Genomic DNA, 14238 nt, shown 5'->3' on the forward strand with positions numbered 1-14238 from the left:
GATTATCAGAATAGATACAATATTAAAATTTGAATCAAAGTTGGTTTATATGGTTCGTCTATCTTCTCATTTAAAACTCCTCCCAGAAGTAACAAATAACCATATAAACCAACTTTGATTCAAATTTTAATATTATAACTATTCTGATAATCACGGCCAATGAAAACTCGTTTAAATATCTCAGATTTCTTTTGAATTAGTGGACTTACACATTCAAAAGGGCGTAACTTCAAAACGGGCCCTACGATTTTTTTAAAATTTTGCGCCGACATGCAGCCTAGCTATAGAAATCGACTGGTGAGCACAGATTTGATGGAGATTTTTTTCTGATAATAACGGTCAGGGGAGCACCGTGGATATATAATCTCAGATAACAATATTTATATTTTTTGCATATTAACATCCATGATTAGAGTCCAAAAAGCAACTAGTTTTAATGAATGTCAATCACTCCAAGAGGCTGAATGAAACTAAGATTTTGTTTCTGCAATATTCAATCTAAACCTTCCCATGGTGATTATGGAGATGCAGAGGTATTAAGGACTTGACCGGCGCCATTATTGATCAATAGTATGAGAGCTGCTAAAATGTACAATTCGAGAGTAAGTTGAAAGTCCCAGCCCTTATTTATTTAAATCCAAGTGTAATTCTTACTAGTTCCGATCAATCATGGAGTAGCAATTATTGATAGTCATTCTATTTATCAGTTTATGTATCCAATCAAGTAATTCTTTTGCCAATTTTCGAAATTCACCCTCTTCCCGTAGGCTAGCAATACGACGATTTTGGAATGTTTGACGGTTGCTATAAACATTATAATGAATTACTAATTGATCAAGGCAGCATCATGTCTCATTTGCCACATTTGTTTCTTCCCTATTCAATTCATTCCCATCTCAAAAGAGGTTACTATAGTTTTGTTCTGATCATCGTCATACACCACCCATTTAGTATAATATGTATCAGCAAACTGCCTCCAACCGGCAGCCGCTTCACGTTTCTTGATGATGATTCCTCCCGGCTTGTTCTAAGTGCGCTCATTGAAGAGAACCTAGAACAGAGCTGCACGATCCTTTTCTCAGTTCATCCCCAGTGCTTGATCGGTTAACATCTTTTTCCCTCAGCGCAGAGGCAAAGGTGCTGTCCGGTCTACATCAGCGTGTTTCATTCTAGTGTCGCGCTTATACTGTGCTCTGTGCTAGCCGAAAATTGCCCCCAGCAGAAATAGGACCCATTTCAAGCGAAGAAGGTTTGTTTGGTTGTTTAGAGTTTTCCCGAAAGAAAAGGCTAAGTGATAAAGATTGCTCAAGTCAAGTGTCTTTCGAGAGCGTGTAACTTGAGATGTTCTTTTTTCTTTTAATGTTATTTTTCACATTTGTTCGTTTGAAATCCTGTAACATTGTCGGATTGCACCAAATGGTGCAGTCAGTGCATGCATATGTTGTTGAGGAATGAATAAAGAAGCAGAAATGATGGGTCGCATTACATGTGGAACTCCATGCGTTCTGATTTGGTGTTTAGCAGAGTGCACAAGAAAGTGATGTGTATTTAGTTTTTCGAACCGCAGCGATATCCGACGGTGGTCGAGTAGTCTACATTGGTCCAGAGACGGGACCGCACGTGTTCGGCTTGTTTTTTTTGGAAAAGTGTGATAAGTGACTCTTGGGATTGTAGTTCAGTGATAACAAATAAAAAGTTCTGCTTGAACTCTTCAAAAAAGGTATCAAAATAAAAGAATATTTTACATAAATCGGAATTCCATTGTATTATTTATAATGGATGGTGTCTATCAAGTGCTACCGTGCATCTGAAATTTGATAAGTGAAAAGCGAAGACAAACCATGAACTCATCTTTATTTACTTGTGATCTACGGCTCTCGAGTACCGGCTAGTATCAAAAAGAAGCCATTATCAGTTTTCGCGTAATACGCGCTGTGTAAAAGGTCAAGACCGTTCCTTCATATTGTTGAACTGTTTGTTCAATCAGGCTGTTAGCGAGAGACATTTCCTATTACAGTTCATACTGAGAGAAACAAAATCTGATTTTGTGTCTTTGTCTATATGGGATGGTACACAAATTATGTCACGCTAAATTTCAACTTTTTCGACCCCCTCCCCCCCCCCTTTGTCACACTTTTTGTATGAGCCCTCCGAAAATTTTGTAAGGCTTGTCACGCTTGGCTCGACCCCCTCCCCCCCCTTGGAGCGTGACGTAATTTGTACATGACCCCTATTCAAATGCTTTCCAGAAAATTTGCAACTATTTTGCAGTAAATGTCAAACTCTCAAGCATTTGACTTTTTTTTTTTCAAAATCGTGATGTGTATGATAGATCTAGTAACGACCTACTACTTTAGGTAAATTATTTCTAAATTATTCGCTGTCATGTACATCACGTTCGAAAAAGGCAAACACTTGACAACTTGATATTCACAGGAATTTTTCTGGGAAGGATTTGAATATAGACAAACATGTAAAAAAAAGTAAGTTACATAATACTCGAATATTTTTATTTCAAAATGGATTTGTCAAATAAAAAAAAAATACGTTTTCAAGGTTTTCGCGGTAAAAGTCATCGCATATATTTATTTATATTCTCATTGAAGAAATGATTAATACACGGATGACTCGATTTTGTCAGCTCTTTTCAAACTATTTCTAGTTCCCTTCTATATGTAAACAAATTATCAGAATTATTTCCTCCCTATGTTATGCATATTCATAATATCGAGGTTAAACACCATTCGATTAGGAAACAGTGAGAGAAAAAAGTTCTCCGAAAAATGGATTGACAATATCGGGTCAGTACTGCAGCTTCTTCAGACATGTATCGAGATTTTAAAATGTTTTTCAACTTTGCTTTTTATTTTAAATGGGAATAATTAACAGCATGTATTTTCCAGCATTACTTCTGCTAAAATTATTCTGAGCACCATAGCAAGGGAATAAAATTGTTTATTGGGACTACCCCAAGTTTAACCGTTTCTTTCCCACAGCTTTGTTCGACAATTTATAAACGTGAATCGGTTTGGTGTCTTCGTCGCACTTATTCGTCATCGCTCGGATCGATCCAACGTAATCCCCCATTTTTTTTTTTTTCGCAATTTCGCATTTTTCGCACTTATGATGTGCGCAACGCAGTTTTTTCTGGTGTATTTTCGGTTTGGACCAGTGTGTAGGGGCTTTATAATTCATGAATCACTGTAAAAGTTTGATAACAGGCCACCCACCCTATATATTTTGCGCTATCGACATCAAAAAATTGTATTGGATTCTTGTAGCGAACGTCTACGAGATCTACGAAAATTTTCCGAATTTTATATTTGTTCGACGATGTGACACTTTCGAATGGTGAAGTCTTCGAGTGACCTGGAAGGTTGCAGGCATTTGATTTTATTATATTTGCCTGTTTAAAGTAGTTTTAGAGTGGTTAAAAATGTTTTGTTGTAAAGGATCTAAATCTTTTTTACAAAAGTAGTGATACCATGGGGTCAAAATTTGATTCATGCTGAATTATTCAGTATTTAGGTAAAATTGGACAAGAGAATGTTGTCACCAATTTGCAAGTTTCATGAATAAATTATAAGAATAACAAGATGATCTTTTGATATCAATTATGGGAATTGCATGTAACTTGAATACTCTAGTAGTCATGAACAATACTATTTGAGACATCAAAACGCTTGCATTTAATTATAATAGGAAACCACCTTACCTTGGGCGTAGCCAGGGTACAAGGTAAAAGAGGGGCCCATTGACAAAAGGACGAGGTGCCCTTTGTCAATAGATTTAGATACTGTGCTACAAAGATTAATTTAATGTTCATTTTATTTCCAAATATTTCCTTTAGTTTTCATTTTTATACAATATTTGCCCATGATTTTTTTCTTGAAACATTCCTGGAGCCCACCAAAAACTAGGCTTATGCCAATAATCTCACCTACACTCCCGTGCAAAAGTTTGGGTTCACCCCCTAAACAACATACAAAAGTGTTCTGTCCATATCTCTGTGATTACACGTCCAATTGAAACTCTTTAAGCCGCATTCGAAAGGTAAAGAGTTATTTTAACTTCGTATGTATTTTTCCAAAAACATTTTTTGAATTTTGTATACTAAATTTTTACTTAAAGTTGTAACATTTTTCAAAAAACACACTGAAAAATCATATCTAATTTCCTCAGCATTGGATCGACCAAAATTTTAAATCAAAGTGTCATTAGAATCGTAATCGTATATTCTTTGAAAAGACCACACGAAATTTTGGCGGAAAAATCTGGAACTGGAAAGAATTCAAAATCAATGAAACAGTAAGTCAAGTCATCGTGCAAAAGTTTGGGTTCACCCCTCAGTATGATGCAAATCGTGCAAAAGTTTGGGTTCACCTGAGCCACAGGCACATCATTTTTGTCAATATCTCTGCCATTTTTCAACCGATTTTAATAGTTTAAAGCTTTTTTGAGCGCAAATAATGGTGCGTACATGATTGGTTTGAGATTTCACAGATTTAAGTAAGTTCAGGTGTACCCAAACTTTTGCACGATACACCATACTGAGGAGCGAACCCAAACTTTTGCACGATGACTTGACTGACTGTTTCATTGATTTTGAATACTTTCCAGATTTTTTCGCCAAAATTTCGTGGGGTCCCTTCAAAGAATATAAGATTACGATTCTAATGACACTTTGATTTAAAATTTTGGTCGATCCAATGCTGAGGAAATCAGATATGATTTTTCAGTGTGTTTTTTGAAAAATGTCACAACTTTAAGTATAAATTTAGTATACAAAGTTCAAAGAAAATTTTTGGAAAAATACATACGAAGTAAGAATAACTCTTTGCCTTTCGAATGCGGCTTAAAGAGTTTCAATTGGTCTTGTTATCACAGAGATATAGACTGATCATTTTTGTATGTTTTTAAGGGGGTGAACCCAAACATATGCACGGGAGTTTATATATTTAGCTTCGTCAGGAATTTTCCTAAGCTCTTGTAAGCAATCTAAAAAAAAAACATCCGTTGGGATTCACTCCAGTTTTCTGCCAAGAATTTTGCCAACAAAACTGCTACTGTCAACTCAAAACAAATTCATTCGTAAATTATTTGAACTATTATTGAGTATTGGTTAGGTCCAGGTATTGTTCACACCTTAGTCTGTTATTATAATGGATTGAGCTACTTTTGTCCGAACGCCAGTTTGCCGAATGCCCCGTTTCGCTGAATATTCCATTTTTCCTAAAAAAAAAATGGCCTGATAAATGCCATAATATATCATTTCAAACAATATGTTCGATACCATTATGATGATTGTGCTACATTTCCCCGAATGTTGATTCCCAGAATGTCATTTCCCCGATTCCCAGTTTTCCGAAAGACCCTTTTCCTCGAATGCCATTTCTCCGACTGACCCGTTTCCTCGAAAAATGGTACAATTCAGCAAGGTGCAAATATTGTCTTCAGTGACAGGGTGGTGAACTAGAAAGAACGATAAGCAATCAAAAGGAGATATTCGGTCATTCTAGACTAAACACATATTCATGGTTAACATCTGTCCTGATTTAGTAGGGCATGTCCTGATTTTGAGATTTTATTGAGGTGTCCTGATTTAAATTTACATTTCAAGATTTTTTTTCCAAATATGAAAAAAAAAAATCAATTCGCGATCGGAATGAAAGAGATCTCTGAAACTTCTAATAATCGAAGTTTGACACAAATGGTAGCAATCATGCGAACATTAAAATGTTTCCTATCGTCTTTCAAAATATTCAGGCATCGCAAGGAGACATTCCTTCATTTGAATGCCATTTTTTGGAACTCTAGGAAGTATGTCATCATAGAAAATTTAAGATTGCTGAATTAATAGAAACCACGGCCGAAACTACTAAATTTTACCAGAGGACGCACGAGTGGAAAAGGAAGATGTCTCGTTTATGGGTTATTAACAACAGAATATAGCCTTAAAAGTAAATAGAGAAACTTTTTGTCTCGAATTCCAAATATTCCGATCAATCATTTTTTAACAATGACTTTTCAAGAAACTCATTTAAATTTCTACACTGGATGAACAATTCCTTTACATTACAAGTACTTACCAATTAAAATTTGAAAAAAAAAAACATTAAAATCGCTACTGTCCGGAATATGAGTTATGTTTGGAATTGCACCGCCCCTTAAAAAAAACCCCGGTGGTACTGTATTTTTAGATAATCGAAAAACGAAAGGAAGCGCGTTCGAACTAAACACCCTAGGATAACACAGTCGGTTTTTCTGCTCAAAATTCTACGAAAAGCAGAATCGATCCCTTCAAGGTTATCGAGCGGTTTAAAAGCATCCACAACCGATTGTTAGTTGCGTAACACCCGCCCGGACAGAATGCGCAATCTGAACATCCTTAACAAACTCCGAAAATAACATTTTCCGTTCAAGAAACGACCAGAAGTTCCACGATGCGGACAAAAACGATCCGGAAGGCTCACAAAAAAAAGTATCATACTGGAACAAACTCACCGGATGGATTCTTTAAATTCATGTGCTGCCTGTCACTTCCGGATGGTTCGGTGAACTTGGGGCAGCCAAAAACCAACAGTACTGAGGACACAAATGCGCGGTTCCACAGAAAATGACGACTTTTTTCCCAAATTTCATTTTTATATTTTTTGATTTAGATGAAATTTTGCACATGCTTTCTTTATGCCCAAATATGCCTTTTTGCATCATCGGCTCGCCATTTTGACTCTAGCCTTACTTTTGAGAAGGGCATAAGAAAAAAATCCTTAATAATTTTCAAAATATTATAACTTAGAAACGGTTTGTCCGATCAGTTTGGTGCCTTCCGCAAAGTTTTAGGTTATTGTTGGGACTATCTGGAAAAAATATACACTGTAAAAATTTTTTTGTAATTTTTGTATATCGAAAATAAAGCTTAAAAATAAATTTTCTCAAAAATCGTATTTTTTATTTTTTTTTATTTTTTTATATGTTAAAGTAGACAAAAAATGAAGTCTTTTGCACAGTGGGTCAAGATGGAGAAATCATGGACAAAAAAGTTATGATTTTTTGAAAATAGGTGAATTTTAGAAAATGGTCATAATAAACTTTTTAAATATTTTTAAACTCGATTTTACGAAAGTACGCAAAATTTACAATAAAAAAGGTATACGGAAAAATCAGGCTAACTTTTACCAATTTAAAGATACAGCGATTTTAATACAAAATTATGATATAATTTTCAATTTTCGGTCATTATAATATAACTTAGAAACGGTTTGTCCGATCAGTTTGGAGTCTTCCGCAAAGTTTTAGGTTATTGTTATCAATATGGTCTAAATAAACTTTTTGAATGCTTTTCGACCCGATTTTATGAAAGTACGCAAAATTTTCAACAAAAAAGGTCTATGAGAAAATTTTGCAAAGTTTTTTATTACCTTTTGAAAAGTTTATTATTACCTTTTTTAAAAAAAATCATAACTTTTTTGTCCATGATTTCTCCATCTTGACTCACTGTGCAAAATACTTCATTTTTTGTCTACTTTAACATTTAAAAAATTAAAAAAAAATCAAAAATACGATTTTTGAGAAAATTTATTTTTAAGCTTTATATTCGATATATAAAAAATTATAACATTTTTTTACAGTGTATATTTTTTTCCAGATAGTCCCAACAATAACCTAAAACTTTGCGGAAGGCACCAAACTGATCGGACAAACCGTTTCTAAGTTATAATTTTTTGAAAATTATTAAGGGTTTTTTTTCTTAGGCCCTTCTCAAAAGTAAGGCTAGAGTCAAAATGGCGAGCCGATGATGCAAAAAGGCATTTTTGGGCATAAAGAAAGCATGTGCAAAATTTCATCCAAATCAAAAAATACAAAAGTAAACCGACATTCGAATTCAAATGGAACCGCTCAAATCACTTCGTAGTTGCTACTCCGTGATTGACCAAAACAATCGGAATTGCACAGATTTTTAGAATGGGGCTAACCAGTAACCATGGTCAATAAGCACTAATCGAGAGCTCAAAATTTAAAAGTCAATAACGGCGCCGGCCACGTCCTCATTGTCATCGGGAAGGGAAGGAATATTAGATAGACAACCATTGTCACTAGAGTCCGAGTATACCTCTGCATCTCCACAGTTGTCATGGAAAGTATATTGGGTTAGTGGGATAAACCAAAAAGCTGGGAATGACTAATGGTGCTGCGATTCATGATATATTAACGCCTAAACAAATTCGCGATATTATTCGACAATTGCATTGTAGGCCGAACAAGTGTTCATCGCAAGCCACGCGATCAATAGATCAAACACTACTAATGAATCGCTGCACTTTTTCACTTCTAAGCTAACGACGTCCGACAAGCTTCATCCTGCTCTCGCCACCCGACCCACAGGTCAAAGGATCAAACTAGAGATGGGTAAAAATACACGGAGCCGTTCAAAAGATCCGGATCACTCAAACGAACGAGTGATTCGTGTCGTGGCTCTCTTTTGGCGAGAATCCGTTCATTTGAGAACGGATCAGACAAAAAGTGACCCGGAAATGTAGTGAACTGATTATTTTACCCTATTTTACTTCGTTCGTTTCTAGCCAAGCCCACTTCCATACAGGGAGATGAAAGATAGAGAGAAAAAGTGCCCACTTGAAAGGCAAAGCACATTTGGCTTTTTCTCTTTGGTTCGGGTGAGAAAAATCGGCCAAGTAGTCATATCGTGAGTTTCTGGGGAAGAATGTACGATGAATGAGATAGCGAAAGATACGAAAGGTATGACGAATGTCGCGCAACAAGGAGTGATCGGCTCTTTCCCATCCACTTAGTTCAGTTCACTCTTCCTTTGCGAGCCGCTGAGCTACTGAACCTTTCAAAAGATCCGGTTCACTAAAATAAGCCATTTTGCTCATCTATAGATCAAACACTTATGATTTATATTAGCTTACAAAAAAGTTGTGAAAATTGCAAAATGTCCTGATGGTGAATCTCCAGGAGATGGTTACCCTACACACATTGCCAAAAAATCAAAGAACGCTGAAAGTCGATTGATTGATTGACTCTTTATTATATATCTCTCATATCTTTTTTACCACAGTGTTCTATAAAATTTTCTGCTTTTTCGGTGGAGATTTAAAGATCACCGGTTTCCGAATATTCCGTTTCCCTGAATATCCCATTTCTCCTAAAAGTTTTTGGCACTTTGTCCTTTTCCGGGAGATTGTATTTACAAACTCTACCACCCTTATGATAAAAATTGTGTTCAATTATATTTTCAGCTTTTTCGGTAAAGATTTAAAGTTGGCCAAAAGACGATGTAGTTTTATAAGGAATTTACAATGGAGAAATTTTGAAAAATGTCCCAAACTCGGTAGTATTGTAATGTAAGTATCGACTTATTATACCATAGTGAAAACTCATTCTTCAAACTTCTATTACACTAACGTATTTTGAAAATTTTTCAAAAACAAAAAATCCATAGTAAATTTCAAAAGTCTTTTGAGCCAACTTTAAATGTCCACCGAAGAAAACCTGAAAACTTCATAGAACACTATTTTTATCATAAGAATGGTATGATTCATATGGGAAATTGGATCAACAAAATAAATTGAATTTTGAACTGCCATATTATGGCATTTATCAGGCCATTTTTTTTAGGAAAAATGGAATATTCAGCGAAACGGGGCATTCGGCAAACTGGCGTTCGGAGAAAAGTAGCTCAATCCATTATAATAACAGACTAAGGTGTGAACAATACCTGGACCGAAAACCGAAAAAGCTGAAAATATAATTGAACACAATTTTTATCATAAGGGTGGTAGAGTTTGTAAATCCAATCTCCCGGAAAAGGACAAAGTGCCAAAAACTTTTAGGAGAAATGGGATATTCAGGGAAACCGAATATTCGGAAACCGGTGATCTTTAAATCTCCACCGAAAAAGCAGAAAATTTTAAAGAACACTGTTTTTAAAGTAAGGGTGGTAAAAAAGATATGAGAGATATATAATAAAGAGTCAATCAATCAATCGACTTTCAGCGTTCTTTGATTTTTTGGCAATGTGTGTAGGGTAACCATCTCCTGGAGATTCACCATCAGGACATTTTGCAATTTTCACAACTTTTTTGTAAGCTAATATAAATCATAAGTGTTTGATCTATAGATGAGCAAAATGGCTTATTTTAGTGAACCGGATCTTTTGAAAGGTTCAGTAGCTCAGCGGCTCGCAAAGGAAGAGTGAACTGAACTAAGTGGATGGGAAAAGAGCCGATCACTCCTTGTTGCGCGACATTCGTCATACCTTTCGTATCTTTCGCTATCTCATTCATCGTACATTCTTCCCCAGAAACTCACGATATGACTACTTGGCCGATTTTTCTCACCCGAACCAAAGAGAAAAAGCCAAATGTGCTTTGCCTTTCAAGTGGGCACTTTTTCTCTCTATCTTTCATCTCCCTGTATGGAAGTGGGCTTGGCTAGAAACGAACGAAGTAAAATAGGGTAAAATAATCAGTTCACTACATTTCCGGGTCACTTTTTGTCTGATCCGTTCTCAAATGAACGGATTCTCGCCAAAAGAGAGCCACGACACGAATCACTCGTTCGTTTGAGTGATCCGGATCTTTTGAACGGCTCCGTGTATTTTTACCCATCTCTAGTTTGATCCTTTGACCTGTGGGTCGGGTGGCGAGGGCAGGATGAAGCTTGTCGGGCGTCGTTAGCTTAGAAATGAAAAAGTGCATTGATTCATTAGTAGTGTTTGATCTAATGATCGCGTGGCTTGCGATGAACACTTGTTCGGCCTACAATGCAATTGTCGAATAATATCGCGAATTTGTTTAGGCGTGAATATATCATGGATCGCAGCACCATTAGTCACTCCCAGCTCTTTGTCTTATCCCACTAACCCAATATACTTTCCATGACAACTGTGGAGATGCAGAGGTATACTCGGACTCTAGTGACAATGGTTGTCTATCTAATATTCCTTCCCTTCCCGATGAAAATGAGGACGTGGCCGGCGCCGTTATTGACTTTTAAATTTTGAGCTCTCGATTAGTGCTCATTGACCATGGTTACTGGTTAGCTAATCCCAAGCCCCATTCTAAAAATCTGTGCAATTTCGATTGTTTTGGTCAAGTAGCAACTACAAAGTGATTTGTATCCTCAGTACTGTTGGTTTTTGGCTGCCCCAAGTTCACCGAACCATCCGGAAGTGACAGGCAGCACATGAATTTAGAGAATCAATCCGGTGAGTGTGTTCCAGTATGATACTTTTTTTTGTGAGCCTTCCGGATCGTTTTTGTCCGCATCGTGGAACTTCTGGTCGTTTCTTAAACGGAAAATGTTATTTTCGGAGTGTGTTAAGGATGTTCAGATTGCGCATTCTGTCCGGGCGGGTGTTACGCAACTAACAATCGGTTGTGGATGCTTTTTAACCGCTCGATGACCCTGGAGGGATCGATTCGTAGAATTTTGAGCAGAAAAACCGACTGTGTTATCCTAGGGTGTTTAGTTCGAACGCGCTTCCTTTCGTTTTTCGATTATCTAAAAATACAGTACCACCGGGGTGTTTTTTTTTCAAGGGGCGGTAGCGATTTTAATGTTTTTTTTTCAAATTTTAATTGGTAAGTACTTGTAATGTAAAGGAATTGTTCATCCAGTGTAGAAATTTAAATGAGTTTCTTGTAAAGTCATTGTTAAAAAATGATTGATCGGAATATTTGGAATTTGAGACAAAAAGTTTCTCTATTTACTTTTAAGGCTGTATTCTGTTGTTAATAACCCATAAACGAGACATCTTCCTTTTCCACTCGTGCATCCTCTGGTAAAATTTAGTAGTTTCGGTCGTGGTTTCTATTAATTCAGCAATCTTAAATTTTCTATGATGACATACTTCCTAGAGTTCCAAAAATGGCATTCAAATGAAGGAATGTCTCCTTGCGATGTCTGAATATTTTAAAAGACGATAGGAAACATTTTATGTTCGCATGATTGCTACCATTTGTGTCAAACTTCGATTATTAGAAGTTTCAGAGATCTCTTTCATTCCGATCGCGAATTGATTTTTTTTTTCATATTTGAAAAAAAAAAATCTTGAAATGTAAATTTAAATCAGGACACCTCAATATAATCTCAAAATCAGGACATGCCCTACTAAATCAGGACAGATGGTAACCATGAATATGTGTTTAGTCTAGAATGACCGAATATCTCCTTTTGATTGCTTATCGTTCTTTCTAGTTCACCACCCTGTCACTGAAGACAATATTTGCACCATGCTGAATTGTACCATTTTTTGAGAAAACGGGTCAGTCGAAGAAATGGCATTCGAGGAAAAGGGTCATTCGGGAAACTGGGAATCGGGGAAATGACATTCTGGGAATCAACATTCGGGGTAATGTAGCAAAATAACCATAATGGTATCGAACATATTGTTTGAAATGATAAAAACTGCCTGGTAAGCTGCTGAAGGCTACTTAAGATATTAAAATTCTTCTTGAAATCCTTCAGATTTCTTCCAGAAATTACGCCTGACATTCATCTACACTGTTAAAAATAATGAAGATTACACGTCTTGTAAACTTCATTTATGCGATGTAAACATAACGTCATGTAAATTTAAGTCTGAAATCATGTAAAAATGTGTTATATGTCATGTAACCACACAGAATCCTGCTGGATTGACATGACATGAAATTCCAGGCTCCAATTATGTGCATTATATGTCTCGGATTTATTTCATCTTATAGTAAAATAGCGCTCCATTCTAATTCTAGTGTGCTCACTGCTCATTTGAGGCGTTTGTATCGCTTTTTTTTTCGGGTTTGACGTTTGCGCACTAGCACCACCTAAAATTTTTATCATTTTTAAAGAGCATATTCCAAATGTACCCATAGCAAAATCTGTTTCGTTTATTTTCCAGGTCTGACCTAGCAACCGCTCGAAAATCATGGGCTTCCTACGAAATACATTCGTATTAATTACGATTTGCGTAATGTCGGCACAAGTATTCGCACAGCAAAAAGTGGATGTCACGTAAGTAACATACAGTATATAATCATTTGAAAAGTTTTAACTGACAATCGACCCTTGAGTTTTTGTTGTTGATATAAATTACTAAAATTTGGTTTCTTCCTAAGCCGAGGGTTAGAGTCCACGACAGAGCAATGCCATGCTGAAAGTGTCTGGGTTCGATTCCCGGTCAGCCCAAGATATTTTCGTAAAGGAAATTTCCTGGACTACCCTGAGCATAGAATATAATCATACCTGCCACACAATATACAAATGCGAAAATGGCAACTTTTCCAAAGAAAACTCTAATAACTGTAGAAGTGCTCATTGAAGTTGAGAAGCCGGATCTGTCCCAATGAGGACGTTATGCCAAGAAAATATATCCTTGGAAATAACGATTTTAAAAATTTAATTTATACCATGAACATGCTCTAACCCAGTGTCAAAGTTCCCATCTTAATCTTTCAGTTCGTTTTCAACGCACATGTTGACCTTAGCAGCGAAAGCCCATTCTGAAACATTATTGTTAATTAAGTGTGAAACGGTTCCCGAAAAAAGACGTTTTAATTACAAATACAAAAATCCCCGCCACCATAATTAAATTTACTGAGGCGTGCCATCTGATCTGATCTCATGTGGCTTATGTTTGTTCGGATGGAGTCGATCCGACCCATTTCCCCCAGTAGATCGTGATGGCAATGAACTCATTAAACAATGTTTGAGAAAAATGCACTGGCAGCTTCTGTACGTAGCATGGCTTGGTGGAGACAAGGATCTAATTGGTCATAATTGACGATGTTTTCAACGAACTATTCGATCCCATTGGAACGCCAGCTTGAAAGTAACACATTTCCCTCGGCTGTGAAGCGATGATGTCACACATGTTGAACCCTTCATTGTCGACTAACAAGTTGTAGGCATACATTCTTCCAAGCGCATTAAGTTCGTGGATTTGTTTACTCATTTAGTGCTCTCTGGCATCGTTAAAGATATGCTTCATTGTGTCTTAAAGCTGTCTTCTTCTTATTATTACTTCTGGCATTACGCTTCCATTGAAACAGATCAGCTTAGTGTGAAGCTGTGTTGTATGGCTTTGTCAATTTTAACTATATTTCAGTTAATTAAAGCAAAATTTCTTTAAAAGATTTAACATTTTATTTTTCTCCAATTTTTTATGAACTGTTTGAAAATTAATAAAAAATACTAAACTCGATCAGCGTCATATATACAATTAAAGCAAGAAAG

The 14238-nt window shown here is 36.2% G+C and overlaps 1 protein-coding gene across 3 annotated transcripts in view; it reads left to right on the forward strand.

Moving 5' to 3' along the window:
• Positions 1 to 1071: 1071 nt before the first annotated feature.
• LOC5572647 overlaps positions 1072 to 14238 on the forward strand; it is a 42274-nt gene continuing 29107 nt past the window's right edge. Inside the window, exons 1-2 of one of the 3 annotated variants that reach the window (XM_001654096.2) lie at positions 1072 to 1249; positions 12905 to 13017. In XM_001654096.2, the coding sequence (XP_001654146.2) occupies positions 12932 to 13017 (86 nt within the window). In that variant the 5' untranslated portion in view covers positions 1072 to 1249; positions 12905 to 12931. Of the gene's footprint in view, positions 1250 to 1556; positions 1721 to 12878; positions 13018 to 14238 lie in introns of those variants that run through there. The other 2 variants (XM_021845117.1, XM_021845118.1) reach the window with 2 other exon arrangements.

The sequence above is a fragment of the Aedes aegypti genome, chromosome 2, assembly GCF_002204515.2.
Source record: "Aedes aegypti strain LVP_AGWG chromosome 2, AaegL5.0 Primary Assembly, whole genome shotgun sequence".
Lineage (NCBI taxonomy): Eukaryota > Metazoa > Arthropoda > Insecta > Diptera > Culicidae > Aedes > Aedes aegypti.